Source organism: Mytilus edulis, chromosome 2 (assembly GCF_963676685.1).
Source record: "Mytilus edulis chromosome 2, xbMytEdul2.2, whole genome shotgun sequence".
Lineage (NCBI taxonomy): Eukaryota > Metazoa > Mollusca > Bivalvia > Mytilida > Mytilidae > Mytilus > Mytilus edulis.
In genome coordinates, this window is record NC_092345.1 from 68,044,515 (window position 1) to 68,070,762 (window position 26,248).

General features: G+C 33.7%; 2 protein-coding genes across 2 annotated transcripts; both read right to left on the minus strand.

Moving 5' to 3' along the window:
- Positions 1–1,957: 1,957 nt before the first annotated feature.
- On the minus strand, positions 1,958–11,175 carry LOC139510646 (uncharacterized). The gene is made up of 8 exons (XM_071297198.1): positions 11,075–11,175; positions 10,496–10,672; positions 8,578–8,696; positions 8,063–8,189; positions 4,509–4,619; positions 4,045–4,116; positions 3,385–3,463; positions 1,958–2,884 (listed from the first exon to the last, which is right to left on the minus strand). Exons 1-8 carry the CDS (start codon positions 11,127–11,129, stop codon positions 2,854–2,856), a joined length of 771 nt encoding a protein of 256 aa, XP_071153299.1. The 5' UTR covers positions 11,130–11,175; the 3' UTR covers positions 1,958–2,853.
- A 9,350-nt stretch (positions 11,176–20,525) lies between these two features.
- LOC139510981 (uncharacterized) lies at positions 20,526–22,469 on the minus strand. The gene is made up of 2 exons (XM_071297543.1): positions 22,385–22,469; positions 20,526–22,057 (listed from the first exon to the last, which is right to left on the minus strand). Exons 1-2 carry the CDS (start codon positions 22,467–22,469, stop codon positions 20,526–20,528), a joined length of 1,617 nt encoding a protein of 538 aa, XP_071153644.1.
- Between the last annotated feature and the right edge of the window lie 3,779 nt (positions 22,470–26,248).

Here is a 26,248-nt window from a genome sequence, read left to right on the forward strand (position 1 = left end):
CCACAGTTTAAATGTCTATAACATATACAATATAACAAGCGGGTGTTACAGACTTATAAGTTAAACGTTCACCTAAACTGACCCAGTCAATTGATAATCTGATAATGGAGAATATTTACCTTTCAGCAAAACTATGTCTCATTTGTTCCTTCATGATTCCATTTTTGCCAATACTTTCAACCTTCAACTTTGACATACTTGCCACTGGGAACAAGGATTTTGAAAACAATATAATACACAATGCTTCATCAGTAGCTATAGTTCTCAAATATTATGTTAAATGCTTTTCTTGTTCTTTTTTTTTGTAAAATCTTTTCTGTATGTTATACCTATCTGCTGATTTAGATGAAACAAGGGGGATTAAGATCTGCAAAAACTATAACGTCAACCTCACTTGATCTACATGTGCTTGTCTCAAATATGAAATATCATCAGTTTTTGTCGTTTTTAAATGTTCTTCATTATTTGGAAAATTTGATGTTGAAGGCAGATCTTTGATTTTTTTCAGTTAATCATAATTCACAGCTTTTTTAGATACTGGATTAAAAGAGCTTGGCATATTGTTCAAGCATTTGTTTTTCTTGAAGACTGAGTGTTGCTCTTTAGATGTACTTTGATTATTATTGTAAGGGTTTCTGTCTAATTGACGTTTATCCTTATAGTTCTTTTATTCATATTAAATCCCGTATCTATTTGCTTACAACATACAAATGTACAAGATTAGGGATGTCAATATACAATGTTCTAAATATGTGATACATCATTTGTCTCATCGTAGTATATAATTGATTATTTCATATTAGTATTATTTTAGTAGGTTTTTCTATATGAATTGGATTTTGAATTAAAAAAAACATATTCACCTGGAGAAGAGTGTTATTCACCGCGTTAAACGTCACGCGCTTTTACATGCAACGTTTTGGTGAAATGTTTGATGAACAATTGGTTTATATAAATATTTGTCATTAAATACATTGTTTTCTCTTTAGATATGGAATAAAACAATTACTGTATTTTGAATCGGTAAATATGTGGTTTAATTAACTTTTGAAAAACTGATATTCACTTCGGCCCTCGGCCTCAGTGAATATCAGTTTTTCAAAAGTCAATAAAACCGCATATTTACCTCATCAAAAGACAGTAATTGTATAATATTTATCTTTTATCACTGAAGGAAAAAACACGCATTGAAATAGTTAAAAACTGGAATTTGAAGTTATCGAATTATAAATCATTTGAAACCCGCTGTTCGATAAGTTTAAGCAGCGATCAAACATTCACATTCAATCTAAGGAATTATCGTCATGAAACTTACAGAAAAGGCAAAAAAGGTAGTTGTGTGTATTAACATATGACATTATGTATACATAAACAAAGGCAATACGATGGCCCTTTAAGAGCTGTCCATTTTATAAACGTTTAAGTGAGACTTTCAAAACGGAGTAAAAGCTGACTATGCGGTACATGTATGGGATTTGCTCATTGTTGAAGGCCGTACGGTGACCTATAGTTGTTAATTTCTTTTTTGTATCATATATCTGTTAGTTTAAAACGGCATATATAATTCATTGTTTATTTTAATTTTAAATGTAAAAACGCGTCAAAACAAGCTCATTAATTTTTTATCGTGTACCTCAATAGGATATCGATTGCTTTCATATAACCTTAATATTTTGGTTTTCACTGAAAATGTTCAATATTACAGGTTTGAAAGCAGTGGCTGGACTAAGGAATAAGGGCTTTCAAACCTGCTTAGAACACCATACATTTTAACCAACATATTACGATGTCTTACTTCAATACACTGCATTTAAACAATGTAAAGGCTGCATTCCGCACTATATATCATACCAATAAGGTATGATCTCTGTTCTCGTGAATAACACGATAGTTTAATTAAACAATTAAACGTTTTTTTCTATATTTATTTCTTGAAAATATACATAATAGCATTGAAGGAATAATGTTTAAAGAACAAGTCAACAATTTAGTGCACTTAGATAAACTAACTTACATTTTTAAAATTCGTACTTAAAGAACCCATATTAGTGGTTATCATAATTTCTTAAAATATGTTATTTGGAAAAATTTGTGTTGTGTCTGTTTGATTTATTTCCCATCTATGAGCCAGATATTTTATAGAAACCTGAATGTTGTTCAGGACTGTTTAAGAATGACATTTAGTCATTTTTGTCGTTGTGTTGTTGTCATAATGACGAATACTTCCCATGTCCTTGTACTCGTATGCTTTAAAACAGTCACACACAGGTATTACTTAAACAGGTAGTGAGGAAACTTGAAGCTTTGCAGATCAAATGTAAAATAGTCATTTAATTTTAGTTTCTTGTGTACAATTTGGAAATTAGTATGGCGTTCATTATTACTGAACTAGTATATATTTGTTTAGGGGCCAGTTGAAGGACGCCTCCGGGTGCGGGAATTTCTCGCTACATTGAAGACCTGTTGGTGACCTTCTGCTGTTGTTTTTTTCTATGGTCGGGTTGTTGTCTCTTTGGCACATTCCCCATTTCCATTCTCAATTTTATTTAAAACATTTGTAAAGCTAAATATTTCTGTAGTGCCTATACGAAATAATTTAAAACAGCTTCTAAACAGTATAAAGTATACATGCATGTTAAAATATGTCCATAAATCATGTTTACATACAAAATACAGCTTTACAAGATTCAACGATTTTAGCATTTTAATATATGGATCTCTCTGCTTTACTCATGAATGTGCTAACTCGTATTATTTGTTACGTATTTTTCTTATAGTTTACTTGGTGCATATGAGATGATAATATCCATTTAAGAAATAAAATTACATGAATTAAAACCAACATAAAGTGTACTATCCACTAAATTCTTTCTGAGATTTCCTCCTGAAAAAGGAAGAAGTAGATGTTAATTGTATTCTGAAATACTCTTATACTAAGTCTGTAATATTGGTATATCTATATTTTATGCTTCCTTTTGTGATAAGTTAAATATTAACATATACATGTATATATTATGCATTTTGTCATCAGAAATATGCATGTGTATACATGCAGTATTACAAATTTTCAAAATAATCATGATAACTTCCAGGTTTTAAGATGATTTTTAATCCTAAAAATCAAATGCTCAAACACGTGAAACGAATGGAAAACAATTGCAATATTTCTGACTTTGTACAGGCATTTTCATATGTAGAAAATGGTAAATAAAACCTTGTTGTATATCTAGCTTTAAAATCTCTCATTTGTATGAAAGTCGCATAGAATTCCAGTAAATTTTACTATATACATGATAATACGAAGAAAAAAATAATTATTCAAAAATGCCCACGTAACAGCTTAAAAAAAATAATAGAAAGTGTACTAAACCTAAATGTGTATACCTGTGTCTAATAAAAAGTAGTATCAGCAAAACAACTACTACTATTACAACAACTGCTACTACTGCGCCGATAATGGCACCTGAAAAAAGTTAAAACAAGAATGTGTCCAAAGTACACGGATGCCCCACTCGCACTATAATTTTCCATGTTCATATCATAGAGAACATGTGTACTAAGTTTCAAGTTGATGCAACTTTAAATTCATCAAAAACTTTAACCTGAACTTCGCACTTTCATTTTCTATGTTCAGTTGACCATGAAATTGGGGTAAAAACTATAATTTGACATTAAAATTAGAAAGATCATATCATGGGGAACATGTGTACTAAGTTTCAAGTGGATTGGACTTCAACTTCATCAAAAACTACCTTGACCAAAAACTTTAACCTGAAGTCGGACGAACGAACGAACGAAAGAACGGACGAACGGACGAACGAACGGAGGCACATACCAGAAAACATAATGCCCCTCTTCTATCGTAGGTGGGGCATAAAAATATTTATAAATCAATTATTATACAGTATTGCATATGAAGAACTTAAAAGCACAGATATTTATTTACTTTACTAATAAGTCGATTCCTGTAAAAATGGAAAAGAACAAACAATGACAGTAAATCACTTATTATTGTGTTCCATTTATTATGTTTTGTGTTGTTACCTTGTGTTTCTGCTGACATCCCTGCAGTATTGCCCATGTTAAACGAACATTGTATATTTTCTGTGTCTCCAACTGTAAATGTAAAAGATTATATTTAATGGAAAAGTAAATCATATTATAACATTAATCTAAGGTGTTGCTCTTGAATAAAGGATGTAATTTTTAATACATGTATGTATCTAGAAAAAAGTAAAATAAAAAAAAATCCGAACGCTGAGGAAAATTCAAAACAGAAAGTCCCTAATCAAATAGCAAAATCAAACGAACGGACAATTGTCGTATCATACATGGTATTGAATATTATTAATATAATGCATGAGTTAGATTAAAACAAGACAAATATGATTCAATATAAACAGAGAGAAGAGACAATTGTCTGATTGAATTTATCATCAAAAAGCAGACATTAGAGAATACGAAAAATTATATAAAATCAATAAATATTTCAGATAATTGTAACACACCTTTACATATAAATGGTTTCTTTTCTTCACATTGCGCAAACTTTAACGTTATTCCTCCTTCGGAAGGCTTCCTGAATGATCTATATCTACAGAGCGCTCCAGATTTATTAACTATGGAGTAAAACATAAAACCATATTAGACATGAAACTGTTATCGTACTTATCAACTGAACTGTTGAAGACAGTTAGTGCCACATTGTGTTTATTTTTTTGTTTGACATTGTTTTCACGACATACAGCATAACATTTTGTTTAATGTGGCCCTAACCGTCTTCCGTAGTGAGCAGATACTAAAACTAGCTACGTATACATATATGTATTAATAATAACTAAACGCATATGAAACAACTTAATACCGATATCAATGACATGCATAACTGATCGGAAATAACATAAAACTATTCTAACACAAAGGCTGCAACCGACCAGTTATAGATACACTTACGTTAAGAATTAGATTAACTGGGTTAGAGTAAAGTTTCTAGATAAAACCACCAACATGGATGTATAGGGACTTCCTCTATGTGGATGATACACAAATTTCGGAAAATATCTTTTGACTCATGTAGTCGGTAGTTTTGTATTTCAACACACGAACTAGTAAAATAAGATTTTAAAGGTACAAATATAAGAGCATTTGGGAATATTCATTATTTGACCAATGTATGACATATTGGGTGTTGAGTTAATGGATAGGAATCTTGGTCATAGTTCATTCATATACAGTCGGATGTCGATACAATATAACACTCGAATTCTTGAATAGAGAACTAATACTAGTAATATAATGCAACAGTTAAATAAGCAGTGAATTTTAATTAAACACAACATGTTTGATCAATTCAATTCAATTCAATTCAATATTTTATTTACGTCTCACCTTATGTATAAAATTACACAATACATTTATAAAAGATACATTTTGTATACATAAGCCAATCTGTACAGATTTATGAGAGACGATAATCACTTAAAAGAATATGTATATGTACATATTAAATATTAAACCTAAATGGTAAAATTATACAACAAAAGTATTTAATTATTATTTACAATATAAAACTTCTCGGCGTCGTTTAAGAATAAAATAACAGGTTTTGGCACATAATCTTATAATATCTTGATTCGAAAATAAAAATACCACTTTCTGACAATCTGTAAAACTATTAAAATGTTCATCAATTTTAAGAGACTCAGTAAAAAGAACTTGTCTAAGATCATTATAAACAGGACAATGTAAAATAACATGATATTCATCTTCGACAGTATTAAAACAATTAAAACAACATCTCTCTTCCAGCGGCAAATTTTCATACCTCCCAGTTTCCAGTCTAATAGGAGCCACCCCACATCTAAATTTTGCAAAGGCGCTTCTTTCACAAAAAGGCATTAACAGTTTGCAGTAGTTTTCTACAACATACTCCTGCTTAAAAATATTATAGGTTCTCAATTTATTCCGCCCATTTCCCCGTCTGGAAGAGGATGAACTAACAATACTTTTCCATTCTTCAATATAAATATCAAACATTCTTGACATGACTGTATCAATAAACATATTTTTATTAATATTAGTGTTTGTATTACAAAAGTCAACCAATTCAAGTTCCATGAAATGTTTTTTAACAATGAAATTCCAATTTTTCACAATTCTATGTTTCAGACTGACCTCATCTGCCCATATGAATATTTTCCTATTAATACGATCTGGCTCCATATTTACTAATCTGTGCCAGTGTCTTGCAATTACTTTCCATTGAGTATGGTAAATTGGAATCCACCCCATGTCTCCCATAATAGCTGGATTAGGTGTATATTTACCAACACCAAGGAAGAACCTACACGCTCTCATTTGAATCGCATTAATAAATGAGAAATTCTTGCATCCCCAAATCGCGGCACCATATTCAACAATAGGACTTACAAGTGCATCAAATAGTTTTTTATAGACGTCATATGACATGCCACCAATAGCTTTACACTTAGCTATAACCAGACCTAGAGCTCTGTTTGCTGACCTAGCAACTGCTTTTGCAGTAATACTAAAGTCTAGAAACTCATTTAAAACAAGGCCTAGATAAGCATATTCGCTGCTAGTAGCAATATTCATATCCCCACACTTAAAGACGTGACTTGATCGTTCAAATGAGGTCGGTCTGAAATGGACAACATTACTCTTACATGAATTAATAGTCATTTTATTGTCAGTACACCAATGATATAACTCATCTAAGAGGTTTTGTAACTCATTCTCAGTATTTGCTAACAGTACGATATCATCAGCATACAATAAAATACATACTTTTTCTCCCCCAATGTCAACACCAAAATCAAATGATTTTAAGTATACAGCTAATTCATTTATAAAAATGTTAAATAATAAAGGAGAAAGTGGACAACCTTGTTTTAAACCACAGTTCACAGTAAACCAATCTGTATTGAAGCTATTGACTCTGATCGAGCACCTGACCCCATTATAAAGGGACTTAATAGCCATACACATTTTTACATCAACCCCCAGAGATGTGAGTTTTTCCCATAACAGTGTCCTATTAATCGTATCATACGCCTTCTTAAAATCGATAAATGCACAAAAGGTGGATTTTCGTAGTTTTTTACGAACATCGACTAAACTAGTAAGTGAAGATATTTGATCTATGGTACTCCTTCCCTTCCGGAACCCATTTTGATCATCAACTAAGGACTTATTATCTTCAACCCATTGAGACAGCCTCAAGTTTAATATGTTACAATATAATTTATATGAAGCTGGGGCTAAAGCAATACCCCTATAATTTAAGGGGTCTCTTTTATCTGACATGTTATTTTTGGGTATCGGATTAATAATTATATTATTCCACATCTCTGGGACTTTACCAGTTTTAAAACACCAATTAAACAATCTATGTAAAAATATAATACAATTCTGGTTACATAAAACATCAGCTGGAATATTATCTACACCAGAGGCTTTGCCTCTTTTGCTTTTACATACGACATTAAAAACCTCTTCAAAAGAAATTTCTTCTGTTAAAAGAAAGTCGCTTTCTGTCAAAACGGCAGGGCTCTGATCGACTGGAATGTTCCTATCCGTAGTAACCTGGTTACCTGTTTGATTAAGTAGATCGGCATAGTCCGATTTCCACTTTAACAAAACATCATCAACATTTGAAGATACATTACCACGTTAAAAATCCGAACAGAGTCCATGCATGTAGGTTTTATGATGGCGTATTGGAAGTCCAATACGGTATCCATGTGGACTATTTACGACCGAGTCCACATGGTGTCGTTGGCATATCAAAACAAAGTCCTGGTGCATATATCACTAAATACACTGATCATTTAATTAAAAAAGAAAAGTCTTTCAGCTGTTTAACTGTATAGACTATAACAATAATCATGTAGGGATGAAGTCAAGTCAATAAAACAAAATGGACCTATATTTACAAGTACTTTATTAATGCATTGAAAATTACAAACAGGAATCCTTAAAAAACATAGCAAATATAAAAGTAACAAAAGTAATAGTATTTAGACACCATTATATAGATTACCTTTTTCATAAATGACTCCAGCATCTCCAACTGCACATCTTTCGTTTGCATTTGCTGGACACGTTGTTGAGTCGCATGTTGATTGTACAAGTATTTGGGTTTCTCCATAACATTGACATTTTGTTGTCTTATTGAAATGAAAAAAAGGAAATCATTATTATAGCTGTCACAATAGTCAACTCATACCTAAAACATTGAGTTAATAGATGATTTTTTTTTTTAATTTATCTTGAGAACGACTATTTTACGAGAATTTTACGACTTCTCTTTTGACAGACTTGATCATTTTTAAATTTCGGATACAGATAAAACTGTAACGGAGATAGTTATACGAACACGTATCAAATAAAATTTCACTCAAAATTCAAGATGATAAAAATGTACTTTTTCTGTATGGGATCACAAATCCGAATTAATATAATACTAAAGTTATCTCATAAATTATACTCATAGCACGTATTTATTGTTTTTCACATTTTGTGAAGAGTTTACGTCCTGTTATAACATATTCTTACCCACAATCCAATAGATGTAAAGTTAGAATCGGCGCAGAAATCAGCACACATTGCCAAATGCTTATTTTCTTTTCCATCTTGTGTCTCTCTTAGTATATTTACTCCAATAAAACATCCAACTGCAATTCAAAACAATAATTGAAGATAGTAACTTTTACTGTCCGTCATTTAAAAAGAGTTTGTATTGATTTTTACTTTGCAATAGGTTTAATTTTTTAATTTTTGACTTATATATAATATACAATCATAATACAATAATTAGGGAATATAAAAAAAATCTTGACATACCGATCAAGTTTGTTAAATAACAGGAGATTTTGGTTTTTCGTCATCGTAATTTACAGTGGTTTGTACGCACGTCCTCATTTTACAAGGATCCCTTCCTTTAAACGGTCAACCCACTTAAAACCACATCGGGCAAGTTTTTAACAGTTGTGAATTTGCTATCGAACTAAATATGCATAAACTAAAAATGTATTTGCCACTGGAGTTTAAACACACATCAATCGGTCCTGAAAAAAATAGGCAAATTTTGAATACGAAAGGATTATTATAGTCGTTTTATACACTTTCATAGTTTAGAATGCCATTGGGACTTCGTGACCATGGTATATGTGATATACTACATGTCCCATTTTACTTGTCGTTAATGGTAAAATTAAGTTTGAGTAACAGTAACGAACAATGTCGTTTGTTTATGTGTTTCATATTTTTTTGTTCAATCTTTACATATGTTTCCCTCAGTTTTAGTTTGTAACCCTGATTTGTTTTTTCTCTATCGATTTATGAATTTCGAACAGCGGTATACTAGTGTTGCCTTATTTACATACATTAGGCCGTTAGTTTTCTCGTTTGAATTGTTTTACATTGTTATTTCGGGGCCTGTAATAGCTGACTCTGCGGTATGGGCTTTGCTCATTGTTGAAGGCCGTACGATGGCCTGTAGTTGTTAATTTCTATGTTATTTTGGCCTCATCATAATATTAGTGCTTAAAATTGAGTTTATATCTGATGAAAATGGAAAAAATGACTCTGTCATTATCCGTTATTTATTTAGACTATAAAGATTTATTAAATAGTAAACACGTTTTTAAAAGGTTTTGCCCCTGGTCAGTTTTATCTATATATTTTTTACATTCTTTGGTCTTATTTTGCCTTAAGTATAACATAACTTATCTATCTATGTTTACTAAGCAATCAAAAGTACAATGCTTCTTCAATGCAATACTAAAAACATAGGGTAAATATGATAATAAAAAATTATTGGCTTACTGGTCCCACAGAAGGTTTTCAAAGTAAAACAAGTCTCTAACAGTTTGTTCTAACATTCATACTTGGTATACATGTACTAAGGTTTCTAAATACTAGAATAAGTACCTGTTTTGTTTTTGTTTTTTTGTATAATTTCATTGATTTTGTTTTGTTTTTCAGGTTTGTAAGATCTTTATTATTGATTTCAAAAGACACTCTTTCAAAAGTATTTACTTTCTTGAATATTCAAAATATGCGGTACTTGATAAGAAATTTGTTAGCTACACGTGAATTAACTTTGTTCTTATCAAACAATGTCTTGAAGAGTTGAAGCAGCAAACAGTATGTGTTCAAAAAGGGCGTCATGCGACTGTTTAAGTCATTGTAGATATGCTCGAAAATGTGTTTTAACCCTGCAAATCACGGCGGGCAAATTTCAAATATTTTAATACCACTTGTCACGGCTAAAAATTGTAAAATCTCAATAAAAAGTCATAATTTTTAGAAGTTTCAATAAAACAGCAAAGAAACAAGTCTCTGCAGTTTTAATCAACGTCTGTTTTGTCTTTGAGTTGTGGTCTTGTTGGTTTATATACAAGATCTCTATACTAATTTGTATATTATTATATAAATATAAAAAAAAAATCAGCGATGTATTCTTGCTTACTTTTACGGTTATACCATGGAGTTGCTGTCCAACTAGACAGTGAAGAACAAGTCTCTGCAGTTTTAAGAAGCAATTCTCCATATCCAAGGAGCTTTCCTCTCATATTTTCACAATACATGGAACTATTATGGTACGTTTCTTCCATTTCTCCAGAAAAATATACAGTTGAGAGAACATCTGCAAATATAACAAGAGTAAGATGTGCTCAGACAAGTTATCAGTTCAAATGATATAATTTACAATAATGATAAAAACAAATTTCGTTTAATTGAATAATATTTAATCCACAAGTTAACTTAAGTTTGTATTTTTCTGTTCTTGAATGTGCTTTCATATAATAAAAAAGATAATAGTATTCAGCATTGGATATCTATCTACTACTTTTGAAACCGATTTGCATTTTCGGTTTTGAATTTATGTAAACATTTGAAATTTGCCGAATTTATGTTGAATAACAAATCTTATTAGCCAAAGGTACAGAAATTATACAAAATTTACATATAGTGATTAAATATTCATGCAATATTCTAAAAGAATGACCATTGTTGTTGTTAAAAAAAAATAACAAAAAGAACTCACTTTTGGTGTGAAACATAAATATCAAGAAGACAAAACACTTTACGACACCTTCCATATTTCTATTTTATAAGGCAATACAATCTGTTGCATCTCAAACGAATAAAATTTGTGAATTTTGAAGTAAATTGCGTACCATTAACGTATGTTTTTGTCACAATCAATGTCAAATATTTCCCTTGAGGACAGGAACGCACAGGATCTGATAAATATCAGTCATTAAACAATATGGTTGATGGAAGAAACAATGTACTGATGGAACAAGATTAGCATTCTGCATAATGTTAATAGATTATTTAAATTGTTCAATGTCATACCAATCGGAGATAATTTTGAACTCTTTAAAAAAAATGTTAACACACACCTGTGACGTTAGTACTTTTTCCAATCTTTATTATGTGTTAGGAAGGGCTTAATTATTGCATTCCTGCTAATTTTTCAAAGTTCCAATACTACGTTTCCGGAAACTTAAATTATAGATAGATTATTTATTTCATATATTTATACAATAAAGGTTCTGATTTTATATCTAATATATACTAGATATAAAAAAATAAAAGTTTCACCTTAATAGTGACAGATGATGATGTCGGAATCGTTATTTTTTTTTTATGTTTCACCAACTTGAAATGTCTATGATCGTCTATGTAATGAAATAACTGATATTTTCAAAGATGGCACAGTTAATTATTCGATACATGGGTGTAAAATGTTAACTTCATTCCTCTTTACTGTGTTTGCGTTACTTCCACTTTTTATCAAAATGTGGGATCTGCTTATTGATGTGTGCACTGCCCAAAGACTAACACTCCAGCCCGATGTAGATCATATTGACTTTGAATGTAACAATGCATACTGCTGTTACAAAAATTTCAACTGAAAAGTTATTTTTAATCCTTCATCTTCCATCATGCCCTTAGGCTATCTCTATGGTCACATTTCCAAATACACTTTAATGTTGAAACATTTTTTAAGGCATCCTATTAGTTAGATAACTTATAAAGATGAAAGTTAATTTGATTATAATAGGTTAGTGTGTCAAAATTGTGAATTCCATTATCCATTTACGAATATAACTATGAAAGGCTAATACACAGGGAAATGTAATACTTTAGTCCAGTTTTTTCCCCTAAAGAATGTTTATCGTACGGATGTTTGACCATTATAGGGCCTTGTTATCTTTAAATTAACTTAACTATTTTACTTCTATGCAACCTCCTTATGCTTACTTCTGGTATAACGCAATTAAAAAGGCGAGCAATACAACTTTTTACAGTTCATTGAGATAAAATTGTATAAAAAACAGATAAACTATCAGAATATATAAAGAGAGATAACTCTGAATGTAAACTGACTGTATAGGGGTAAATTCCGTAAAAAAAACTCCCATTGACTTTAATGCTAATCTATGTATGAAATTAAATTTATACCTGATTTACCTTTAGAAATTGGAAACTTTCATATAACATTCATGAAAGTACAAATGTAGCCCTATCTTTTGCACTAATAAAAACATAGGGTCATGCGGCATTTTTGGGCACTCACATGGCCTTGTTTACAAACAATGTAGATTCGCACAGAATTCCTAAACTGACCCCCATTACTTTTCAACCCTGTAGTAAAAAAAATTAGTACATTTAGCATTTATTTTTTATTTTTTTTCAACTCTAGTTTTGATCCATCTGCCAAAAAATATTTATTACAAACATTATCTACCAATCAGAAGAGCATATGACTTCAGTGTTATACAGAAAGCTCTCCCCTAAATGGGCGGTCCCTGATGACGTATATTTATTTACTGAATTTACCCCTATATATGATTATAGGGGTAAATTCAGTAAATAAATATACGTCATCAGGGACCGCCCATTTGGGGGAGAGCTTTCTGTCTATAAGTGAAGTCATGTGCTCTTCTGATTGGTAGATAATGTTTGTAATACATATTTTATGGTAGATGGATCAAAACTAGACTTGAAAAAAAATAAAAAATAAATGCTGAATGTACTATTTTTTCCCCCTACAGGGTTGAAAAGTAATGGGGGTCAGTATAGGAAATCAGTGCGAATCTACATTGTTTGTAAACAAGGCCATGTGAATGCCCCAAAATGCCGCATGACCATATGTTTTTATTGTTGCAAAAGATAGGGCTACATTTGTACTTTCATGAATGATATATGAAAGTTTTTAATTTCTAAAGGTAAATCAGGTATAAATTTATTTCCACACATAGATAAGCATTAAAGTCAATGGGAGATTTTTTACTGAATTTACCCCTATAATTATATGCGAGTGTGATTAAGTTTGGCGCGTAGCTTGGGTTTGTTTACCTTTATCACTTGTTTCCCTATTCCGCATTTGATATGAGATAAGTCTGCATTCTAGTAAGTATGAGATGTATTTTTATTTTCATAATCTAATGTTAATACTGGTAATCGATAATATTGCACTCCTTCCCTCCCCAATAAAAACCTAACAAACGACAAACAAACAATTTCATTGAAAATATTATACTCGTCTATTGTTTTAAGTTTTTGCATAGGACTACATATGCAGTATTTTTAGTAGTGTAAAATCAAATTAACTTATTGAGTTATAAATTGTCCCGTCAATGGAAGTGACTTGAAATTTCGTAATTCCTAAAAAAATATTAAAACGAAAACATGATATCAAGCAGACAAAAACAAGTTTAAATGATACATACTACATGAAATAGACTATCAATTTGTAGAACTAATATGGTTATTAATTTTTTACATTATCCATATTTTTTTTATATAAGAATTCCTTCGTTTTAGTTTACAGGAAACAGTAACGGGCAGGTCCGATATGATGTTATTGACCTAGAAACAGGTCAGAGATGATGCAGTTGACAAATCAACGTTTCAGAGTTGATGCAGTTGACGATTGAAAAGGTCGGAAATTATACCGTTAACGAATGAACAGGTAATGATTGATGCAGTTGACAATGGAACAGGTCCGAAATGATGCAGTTGATCATGGAAAACGTCTGAGTTAATGCATTTGCCCATTGAACAGGTCCGAAATGATGCAGTTGATCATGGAAAACGTCTGATATGATGCAGTTGACCACGGAACACGTCAGAGATGATTCAGTTGACCATGGAACAGGTCGAAGATAATCCAATTGACTTTTTATACGCCCGTCAAAATTTTGACGGGACCTTTTTCTGGTATACAAATGTCCGGTGTCCGTCCGTCTGTCTGTCCGTCCGTCTGTCTGTCCGATCGTCTGTCTGTCTGTCCGGCGTAAACATGTCGCACCGTAACTTGAGAACGACTTATCCAAATTTCATGAAACTTAATATAGTTGTTTCTTATGATGGTCAAGTGATCTGTATACTTTTTGGTGAACATAAGATTTAAACTTTTTGAGTTACGGCACTTTGTAACTAAAACAAGGGTGTGCTTAAGTTTTTCACATGTCGCACTGTATCTCAAAAACGTTTCTTGATTATTGCTTAAAACTTTACACACTTTTTAGTTATACTTATCTTAATATCTGTATACTTTTTGGTGATGATTCAAAATTTCATTTTTGAGTTTTTGAGTATTTTGTAAAAAAGGGGGAGGGTTTTTTTTACATGTCGCGCCGTATCTCAAAAATGATTTATGATTATTGCTTAAAACTTTACACACTTCTTTGTTATATTAATCTAAAGATCTGTATACTTTTTGGTGATGATTCAAAATTTTATTTTTGAGTTATTGAGTATTTTGTAAAAAAAAAAGGGGGGAGGTTTTTTTTACATGTCGTGCCGTATCTCAAAAACGATTAATGATTATTGCTTACAACTTTACACACTTCTGTGTTATATTAATCTAAAGATCTGTATACTTTTTGGTGATGACTCAAAATTTTATTTTTGAGTTATTGAGTATTTTGTAAAAAAGGGGAGGGTTTTTTTGTACATGTCGCGCCGTATCTCAAAAACAATTTATGATTATTGCTTTAAACTGTACACACTTCTTTGTTATACTAATTTAAAGATCTGTATACTTTTTGGATTGATTCAAAATTTTATTTTAGTGATATTTGTAAAAAAAAAAACAGGGTGGGGAGGGGGGGGGGGGGGGGTTCCCAAAAACAATAAATGGTTATTGCTTAAAACTTCCTCAGAAACTATTTATGGTTATTGCATAAAACTTCCACACAAGACGTCGGAGGTATCATGCGCTCATGGCGCAGCTAATTATTAGTATATCAGAGTTGACGATGGAACAGGTCTGAGATAATGCAGTTCACAATTGAACAAGTCAGAGTTGATGCAGTTGACCATGGAACAGGTCCAAAACGATGCAGTTGACCATGGATCAGGTCAGATTGGTTGCAGTTGACCGTGGAACAGGTCCGAGATGATGCAGTGGACGAATGAACATGTCAGAGTTGATGTAGTTGACCAATGAACAGGTCAGAGATGATGCAGATGACAATTGAACAAGTCAGAGTTGATGCAGTTGACGATTGAACAGTTCAGAGATGATGCAGTTGAAAAATGAACATGTCAGAATTGATGCAGTTGACAATGTAACAGGTCAAAGATGATGCAGTTGACAATGTAACAGGTCAAAGTTGATGTAGTTGAACATGAAACAGGTCAAAGTTTATGCAGTTGACCATGTAACAGTTGAGAGATGAAGCAGTTGTGCATTGACGATTGAACATGTCAGAGTTGATGTAGTAGACCAATGAACAGATCAGATATGATGCAGTTGACAATTAAACAAGTCATAGTTGATACAGTTGACGATTGATCAGATCAGAGATGATGCAGTTGAAAAATGAACATGTCAGAATTGATGCAGTTGACAATGTAACAGGTAAAAGTTGATGCAGTTGACGAATGAACATGTCCGAATTGATGCAGTTGGCCTTGGAACAGGTCAAAATTTATGCAGTTGACCATGTAACATGTCAAAGATGATGCAGTTGCAGATGGAAAAGGTCAGAGATGATTAAGTTGACGATTGAACATGTCAAAGTTGAAATGCAGTTGACAATGGAACAGGTCAAAGTTGATGTAGTTGACCATGAAACAGGTAAAAGTTGATGTAGTTGACCATGAAACAGGTCAAAGTTGATGCAGTTCCCGATTGAACATGTCATAGAGGAAGTAGTTGACGAATGAAAATGTCAAAGATGATGCAGTTGGCCATGGAATAGGTGAAAGATGATGTGGTGGACGAATGAACATGTCAGAGTTGATGTAGTTGACAATGTAACAGGTCAAAATTTATACAGTTAACCATGTAACAGGTCAAAGATGATGTAGTTGACGATTGAACAGGTCAGATATGATATTAGATGACGATTGAACATGTCAGAGATGATGCAGTTGACGATTGAACATGTCAGAGATGATGAAGTTGACGATTAAACATGTCAGATATGAAACAGTTGACGATTGAACATGTCAGAGTTGATGTAGTTGACCAATGAACAGATCAGAGATGATGCAGATGACAATTGAACAAATCAGAGTTGATGCAGTTGACGATTGAACAGATCAGAGATGATGCAGTTGAAAAATGAACATGTCAGAATTGATGCAGTTGACAATGTAACAGGTCAAAGTTGATTTAGTTGTCAATGTAACAGGTCAAAGATGAAGCAGTTGACGATTGAACAGATCAGAGATGATGCAGTTGACGATGGAACATGTCAGAGTTGATGCAGTTGACCAATGAACATGTCAGAGATGATGCAGTTGTGCATTGACGATTGAACAGATCAGATATGATGTAGTTGACAATTAAACAAGTCAGAGTTAATACAGTTGACGATTGCTCAGATCAGAGATGATGCAGTTGACGAATGAACATGTCCGAATTGATGCAGTTGGCCATGGAACAGGTCAAAGATGATTTAGTTGACGATTGAACATGGCAGTGTGATGCAGTTGACCATGTAACAGGTCAAAATTGATTTAATTGACCATTTAACAGGACAAAGATGGCGAAGCTGACGAATGAACATGTCAAAGATGATTAAGTTGAAGATTGAACATGTTGTTGTGTAAAGTACCGTAGATAAATGCGTTGTGTATAGATCGTGTTTATTCTAACGTCTAGCCATTGCTATATAAGTAACGTCATAATTACATAAGTCAGGTAGCAACGTTAACATGTATATATTCGCGCTAAATTCCCGACATTCTCGGGGCCGGCAAAAGTTAAAATATAAAAATAATAATTAAACTGTCAATTGTTCTTGAACAATTGAGAGGTCTTTCCTTTTGTAATGTAAAATACATGTTCCAACAGACGTAGAATGTATTGAAGAGGTCAAGGTCAACCTTAAAAAGCTCGAAAACACATTAAAAATCCTTTATATAAGGTTAAAAACACTAAATTCGCTATTTTGGACATGACCTTGACCTTTGACCTTTTGACCTTTGTCAAGGTCATTAGTCCCCAATGCCATTACTGAAGACCCCAAGGGTCTAGGACCTTTGGTTATATAGTAAAAGCTGATTTTGTCTTTTCAGAAACCTAAAACAGGGGTTATGCCCCTTATAGAAAGGTCAAATCTCTTTGGTCAAAATGTAAGAAAGTTGCGCCATAATGACCCAAACATTTTCCACTATTTAAAACTTCTGTAATTATAATGGTTTCTGAGATTATCCCATAACAAGGTGTTAGGTCAAAGGTCAAGGTCAACATACAAATTTGACCTTGAGGTATTTTTTAAAGATACATGAATTGATGATGATTGGTGAAGATCCTAGGTGTCTAAGACTTACGGTTTCTGAGTTTTGGTGGCCAACCGTCACCGGTTAATTTTGATAGGGGCATAACCCTACCAATGAGTCGTTGAATCTTTTCGATCCAAATGTAACGAAGAACCGGGGTCTGGTCCTGAACAAATTTCACCCTTCGTTTTTTTTCTACCTATTACGGTTACGGTGTTGGAACGATAACAAGGTTTTTTGGTTTCGGAGAGATTACTCCGAACCGACAAAATATTTCGACTCACTTCCGGATAGGTATTCATGAAACCAATACAAAGTGTGAACATGAAAGCGACATGGTTTACGGTTACGGAGGGAAATTTTGTCAAAGTTTGGCGGAACAAGAAGAATAATAATAATAATCAGAAGAAATACAGTAAGGTCTTTCCTTATAGATAAAGGAAAGACCTTAATTACTTTAAAAGTCAATCAAATAGATATTACTGAAAGTTAAATAATTAATTGTCTTTCTAAAACAAATACAAATAACTCACTTATTAAATTTTCACTTTTAACGAAGTCTATTCAAATTAAATTGTCAGCTAGTAGTTCACTTTTAAGTAGTCCATTTCTTGATGTTCTCTCGAGCCTGGATGGATGCCTCTCGTTTTGGTAGAACTCTTGTCAATCCCCCTGTTGAAGTATCATCATTTTTGCCTTCTAAATTGTTAATGTTTGTTTGGGTTTCGAGTGGGTACAGTTTTACTATAGGACGTGATGTACGTCCTGCACAAGTTTGTATTATAGCTGCTCTTGTAAAACCATCGTTTCCGGTGATCAATTCATCAACAATGGCAATGTTCCATCGGCTTTTCGGTAATTTATCATCTTGGACTTGCCCTACATCTCCAACTTGAATAGTTTGTAAATTGTTTCTTGTTTGGCGATGAAACTCTCTTATAGCGTCGTTATATACTCGGATTTCCACCGGTTCCAAAAATGCTCCATTAAACTCAAATGTTTATTCAAATGTTTATGCAGTTCTTGTTTTCCACTATTCACGGCAATGTACTCAATATTCGGTTGTGGATACGGCGTTAAAGTTATTCTTCTTCCGTACAGTACATTTTTGTAAGTGTGACGGAGTTAACGGCTCCTCGTCCTCAATATCCGGTGATACTTAGGTCAATGGTCTATCATTAATGATCGCTTCTATTTCTGACAGAATTGTTTGAAGTGTATCCATGGTAACGTAAGATCTACCTAATGTTTTCCTCAACAAGTTTTTGTAATTCCTATAAAGCGTTCCCACCATCCACCATACCAGGGCGCTCTTTTCGGTATAAATCTCCAATTTGTTCCATATGTTGACAACATATATCGTTTAACGATGGTGATTGGGTTAATTGCTTTAATGTTTGCGAGCAACTTAATATGTCGAAGCGTTATCCGAAATCATGGTTTGTGGTCTAGATTTATGAATAGCAAATCTTCTAAAGGCTTGTAAAAATGATTTTTCTGATAGGTCCGGTACAACTTCCAGGTGTACGGCTCTCGTTGAAGCACAAGTAAATAGACATATAAAAACCTTGTTTTCAGTATCATATTTATCTCTAACGTTCAGCGCTCCTGTAAAGTCGACGCCGGTAATTGTAAAAGGCGGCGCTTCCAGTAATTGAACTTTTGGGAGTGGCGGCGGATCATGTGCTGTATATGGTTTACTGTTGATTTTTCGACAAATTACGCAACTTCGCAAAATTCCTCTTACGTATTGGCGAATTCGGGGTATCAAGTAAGTTTGTCGTATCTGAGTCACTGTTGATAAAACTCCTGAGTGTTTCATGTACTTGTATATATCAAGAACAACTAATTTCGTAAAAGGATGACTTCTAGGTAACAAATAAGGAAATTTTCACAAACAGGTGCGTTATGAATTCTCCCTCCACAGCAAATTGCGTCTTTGTTATTCAGGTAAAATCTAAGTTGTCTAAATAAAACAGTAGGTTTAGTATCCTTTAATTTCAAGTATAACATTTCGTCCTTAAATGAATTTCTTTGGCAATTTAGTATCCAACACTCTGTTGCATCCTGCAATTCCTCTCTTGAAACGTATTTTGCCTTATTTCTCTGTAATATTGGCGAACGGCAATTTCGTATAAATCGTAATAGATAAGCTGTTATTCGAAGTAATTTTGATAATGTACTATATCTAGTAATTTGCACAATTTGGTGTATTCCTTGTTGATTATCTATTTCATTGTCCGCTGTACTTGAATCTTCTATATCTGTACTGGTTAGTAATACTGTTGTGTCATTTGGCTTCCACGACGGCCATTTTTATATATCAGTTATCCATTCGGGTCCGTTGAACCACAGTGTGTTCTTTTCAAACTGACACACTGAGTACTCTAGTTAGAAGGTCAGCTAGATTATCTTTCGTTGGGCAATATCTCCATTCTTGTGTACTGGTCAATTTGCGTATTTCCGTTACTCTATTTCGTATGAACCTTTTCAATTGCTTTGAAGTTGATAACCACTGTAGAACTATCTGACCAAAACGTTATTTCTTCTATGTGTAAAGCTGATTTAACGTGATCGGCTAGTCGTGCTCCGATCAATGCGGCCATTAATTCCATATGTAATAGTGTCAGTTGTTTAAGCGGTGCTACTCGATTCTTTGCAATAACTAAAGATAACTCATGATGGTTACATATGTAAACAGTTGCTCCGTATGAAGTTGTACTAGCGTCTACAAAAACGTGAAGTTAGGTTTTCTGATTTGGTAAATTGGGAAAATACGGTCTTTTTAATTCTGTATAAGTCGATTTCTCTAAATCCTTGGCTAAATTTTTCCACGTTGTCTGTATTTCTAATGGTAGTGGCTCATCCCATCCGTACTTCTGTTCCCACAATGTCTGCATTAAAATTTTTGCTCGTACGGATACAGGGCTAAGTAATCCTAGCGGATCGTAAATACGTGACGACTGTTTAAGAATTTCACGTTTCGTAATATTTGGTAGTTCAATATCAAATAAGTCGACTTTTTGAAAAGTGATCGTATCCCATTTCAGTCCTAGTATTTTGACAAAAGTTTCTTTTTCACATACGTTATGTTGTTTGGCTAAATCTGTAAGTTTTGAGCAATTTGAACTCCATGAACGAAGGTTGAATCCAGCCTCCAACATCAATGATCTGGATTGTACAAAATACTTTGCGGCGTCATCTTCATTTTCCAAACTGGACAACACATTATCCACGTAAAGGTCATTCTTCATAATTGCTGATATATTTGTGTTGCATGCATCCAAGTGTTTAAGCAGTGTTGCATTTTGGATGAACGGTGAACTTGTTGCACCAAACAAAATAGATTTAAATCGATATGTTGTAAGAGTACTGCTGGGATTATCTGTGTCACTCAACCAAAAAAAGCGTGTAAAATCTCGATCTTTCTCATCTAATCCAATATGTAAGAAAGCCTTTTCAATGTATGTGCTTATTGTGTTTTTCTTGGTTCTAAATCCCATTAATATTTTTGTCAAGTCGTTCAAGTCTGGCGGAGTTGACATTAGGCAATCATTCAAACTTGCGTGATCTGGCAACTTTTTACAGTTACAGTCATACACTATACGAATTGGTGTTGTTGTCGAATCCTTTTTTACGGCATGATGTGGTATATATTGAGTGCTTTTACGAATGTCGTTTTTATCGTTTACCTTCTCTATGAACCCTCTCTTCATTTGGTCTTCAATAATTTCTGAATATTTTCTTAATAAATGTGGTTCACGACTTAGTCTTCTAATTGTGCTTTCGGTCCTTGCTTTAGCGATCATGATGTTTGAAGGTAAGTCCGGATGATCCAGTTTCCATGGCAACTTGGCAGAATAACGTTCGTTTTCAAATTTGATACAGTCTTGTTGATCAGTCTTTACAAAACTGTCCTCATTGTCCTGTTGTGGTAAACGTATTCCTAACGATTCTAGATTCCAGAATTTCTCGATGTCGCTTTCCTCTGCATGGTGTGAAGTAACATTCAAAAGAACGGATGAAGTAAAGGATTTCTTTCCGTTTCTTATTACGGTTCCAGATAACAAGTAACCAATTTTTGATGCTACGGCTGTAGGTCCATTTCCTCTTATCACGTGATCTTGAACTATATCCCAATAATTACCGGCTCCTATCAAGAGTGAAATTTCAAAGCTATCAGCGTTATTTGTAGGATGTGCGAGCTTTAAATCTTTCAGGTATGGCAAATTGCGTGTAAGGTATTTCGTCTGGTTTTGAAGTGGGACTGCAATATCTGGAACAATCAATGCAATAATGTTTACAATCTCACCTTTGTAAGTTTATAGTTGAACGGTTGGTGTATCCAAATGGCTTATATGTTTTTTTTGTCTCCAAAAGCTCACAGTTCAATTGTGTCCCTTCCGCTTGGTCTTATCTGTAATTTTTCGGATATTCTCTGAGTGATGAATGAACGTTGGGCATCTTCGTCAAATAAAATACTAGCTTCTGTGATCTGATTCCCGTATGATATTGGTGCGATAGCTGTTTTCAATAAAACGCTTGTGTGTTGTGAGGTATACATTACTGCGGTTTCTGGTTCTTGTGTTTTGACCAAGCTTACAACGGTTGATTTTTCCTTGCTGTCCTGTCCTTTTCCATCTGTAGCTTGTTCCCCGCAAATACTGGTGTGATGTTTCTTGTTGCATTTCTTATATCGGTTACGCGATTTACACTCGGAAACACCGTGGTTTCTTAGATAGTCGACACATTTTTTCTTTTGCTTTACGATGTTTAGTCTTTCATTCACGTCAGAAATTATCGTGAAATCTCCCGGAAAATGCACAACAGTGCAGTAGATGCATGGACGTTTTTTGTCATTGAAACGTGGTTTTTTTTTTATTGAAACTTCGCTGTGTTTTATTATGAGCTTCGGTCAGAAATGTGGAGATAGTATGTAAACCGTCGCGGTCGGTAAAGTGTCCCGCTTCAAGAATTATTGCTTCTTTTGTGATAGCTTTTGTGGTGTTGTTTAGAGTCATATGATCGCTATCATATTCACGGGCAATACTTTTTCTCGTTTCTACTAATAATCATAGGTACTAGTAACGCGCCATACATTTCTTGTGTTTGACCCAAACATTCAAGACCTCTTACGTACGTTTCTAGGTGATCTCCATACCTTCTTAGGCTGTTTAAATCATTTGACGGTGAAGGAAGATCCATTAACGCTTTCATGTAGGCATGAATTATCTTGTGGGGCGATCCAAAACGCTCTTTGAGTAAATTGACGGCGGTAGTGTAATTGGAATTTGTCAGTGCGACACCTTCAATAGTTTGGGCGGCATGACCATGGAGTTGGGCCTTCAAGTAACTAAATTTCTGTATCTCGGTCAAAGTACTATTGAAATAAATAGTTGATTCATAGGAATCCCAAAAGATTTGCCATTGTACAATTTCCCCATCAAAGTGCGGTAAATCTAGTTTAGGTAACCCGTGGTTTTGACTGCTATTTGATACCTAAGAAAAGCCTTGGTTGTACAAATTATTTGAAGACTGCAAGTCACAATGGGTATTTTGCATGGAGCGAAAATTATCAAAATGGGTTGGCTGTACACATTAATTTCAGTTTCATTGCTGCGTATACATTGGTAAGCGATGAATTTGTGGGGTAAGATGGCATAAAACTGTTTGCATTTTGATCTAGGGACGTTGATGCGACATTTTAAAAAAGTGAATCAGACTGTGATATTTTTCTAACTTTCCGCAGTTTGGACTCTAAATTAAACATATACTCATCATCATGTCAGAGCTGATGCAGTTGACCATGTAACAGGTCAAAGATGATGTAGTTGACCATGAAACAGGTCAAAGTTGATATAGTTGACGAATGAACATGTTGTGGGGACGATATCTTATAATATAACTCTGATAAAATACACAACAGCTTTGTAGTTTGACGTTTACTAGTTACTAAGAAAAAGATAAGGTGACGTCGCCGTTGTGATGTCGACCTTGGTTACAATTTTTCTTCCGAGACGTTGCCGGTCCCGCGGTCTTCTCGACATTCTCGGGGCCTCAAAAAAATTACTTTACGTAGAAAAGAAAATTGAAATACAATATATAAATAACATTAAATTAAGATAAAAGTCTTTCAAAATAAAAAAAAATCTTCTCAGCATTTTTCCAACAATTTGTCGAATTGCAGGTATCCAAAATGTCTGTCTTATGTGAGTAATTGTCATATTAGAGCCTGAATGTAAAACTTGCCTATGCGCGTCCATTATGATGAGTTCAGACAATGCGTGATTAGATGGAAGTATATACGGGAATTTTGCGAATTCCGATATTGGTGCGTTGTGTATTCGTCCTTGACATCTCATAAGGTTGTTGTCGTCTAAGAATAAACGTAGTTGTCTTATTCTAGGCAAATTTGTTGTAGTTTTCGATTTCAGCGCCTTATATTCTTCTGGAAAACTCGTCTCCGGATAGTGCTTTATCCATAATTCCGCGGATTTTTGTATTTATAGTGGTTTCCATGTTTCCATTGTCCGGTTTGTCTTGAATTGCGTTGTTTACGACACTTACTAACGAAATGTTGCACATAAGCAGTTACACGTAGCAGTCTCTTATACGATCCATATCGGTTTATCTCCATGATAACGTGAATTCCTGGTTGGTTTTCATTTTTATCAGTTGAAATGTCTCTTGTCGCTTGACTGTTTTCCTGGTCATTGATCAAAACAGATAATGGTGCGTCGCTTACAATTGTCGTATTTGGAAATTTAGAAGTGTCCGTAAGCCAACTGGGTCCTTTTTTCCATAATGTACTTTCCTTATACTTCTCGCTTGTTATACCACGGGTTAACAAATCGGCTGGATTACAGTCAGTTGGGCAATATTTCCATATATGAGAATACGTCAAATCATTTATCTCGTTCACTCGATTTGTAATAAAACGTTTTAACGTTTTTGTTGATTTTAACCAATGTAGGACTATCTGGCTGTCGGACCATAGAGTTATGCTTGAATATTTTAATGTAGATTTAAGGTGATTTACTAAACGTGCCCCTATAACGGGGCCATTAATTCAAGTTGCGGTAACGTAAGTTCTTTAAGCGGGGCTACTCTTGTCTTTGCCATCACGAGTGTGCTATCACTTCCGTTACACAAGTATGCTGCTGCACCATACGCCTTTGTACTATAGCTAGCATCAACAAATACTTGTAAATTTTTTTCTGTTGAGTTACAAAAAGTTTTAGAAAATAAGTATCTATTAAATACCTCATGTGTTACTTGTTCAACGTCTTCGGCAAGATCCATCCATGAAATAAGTATGTCTTCATCAACTTTTTGGTCCCAGTTAAATCCACTTTTCCATATGTCTTGTGAAAGTATTTTATTTCTAATTGTTACTGGACTTAATAGTCCGAGAGAGTCATAAATTCGTGACGAACGTTTCAAAATATATGTCAAAGATGATGTAGTTGACCATGAAACAGGTCAAAGATGATGTAGTTGACAATGAAACATGTCAAAGTTGATGCAGTTCACGATTGAACAGGTCAAAGTTGATGTAGTTGACCATGTAACAGGTCAAAGATGATGTAGTTGACCATGAAACAGGTCAAAGTTGATGCAGTTCACGATTGAACAGGTCAAAGTTGATGTAGTTGACGAATGAACATGTCAAAGATGATGGAGTTGGCCATGGAACAGGTCAAAGATGATGTGGTTTACAAATGAACATGTCAGAGTTGATACAGTTGACCATGTAACAGGTCAAAATTTATGTAGTTAACCATGTAACAGGTCAAAGATTGCAGTTGGCCCTGAGAGATCAAAGATGATAGGTTGACAAATGAACATGTCAGAGTTGATGCAGTTTACCATGTAACAGGTAAAAAATGATATAGTTAACCATATTACAGGTAAAAAATAATGCAGTTGCCGATGGAATAGGTCAGAGATGATTTAGTTGACGATTGAACATGTCAGAGTTGAGATGCACTTGACAATGGAACAGGTCAAAGTTGATGTAGTTGACCATGTAACAGGTCAAAGTTGATGAAGTTAACGATTGAACAGGTCAAAGTTGATGTAGCTGACGAATGAACATGTCAACGATGATACAGTTGGCCATGGAACAGGTAAAAGATGATGCGGTTGACAAATGAACATGTTAGAGTTGATACAGTTGACGATTGAACATGTCAGTGATGATTTAGTTGAAGATTGAACATGTCAGAGATGATGCAGTTGACCATGTTACTGGTCAAAGTTGATGTAATTGACCATGTAACAGGTCAAAGTTGATAAAGTTGACGAATAAACATGTCAAAGATGATGCAGATGGCCCTGGAAAAGATCAAAGATGATGCGGTTGACAAATGAACATGTCAGAATTGATGCAGTTGACCATGTGTCAGGTAAAAATTGATGAAGTTGACGATGTTACAGGTCAAAGATAATGCAGTTGCCTATGGAA

Bases quoted from the DNA above. Each gene is read 5' to 3' on its own strand.
- LOC139510646 (XM_071297198.1), bottom strand. From the start codon at position 11,129: ATGGAAGGTGTCGTAAAGTGTTTTGTCTTCTTGATATTTATGTTTCAC. The intron at 10,673-11,074 runs GTGAGTTCTTTT...TTATATTTGCAG, and splicing joins ATTTATGTTTCACACCAAAA to ATGTTCTCTCAACTGTATAT. The intron at 2,885-3,384 runs GTATACACATTT...TTCCTTTTTCAG, and splicing joins CTACTTTTTATTAGACACAG to GAGGAAATCTCAGAAAGAAT.
- LOC139510981 (XM_071297543.1), bottom strand. From the start codon at position 22,469: ATGCAACAAGAAACATCACACCAGTATTTGCGGGGAACAAGCTACAGA. The intron at 22,058-22,384 runs GTAAGCTTGGTC...TGATTGTTCCAG, and splicing joins GCAAGGAAAAATCAACCGTT to ATATTGCAGTCCCACTTCAA.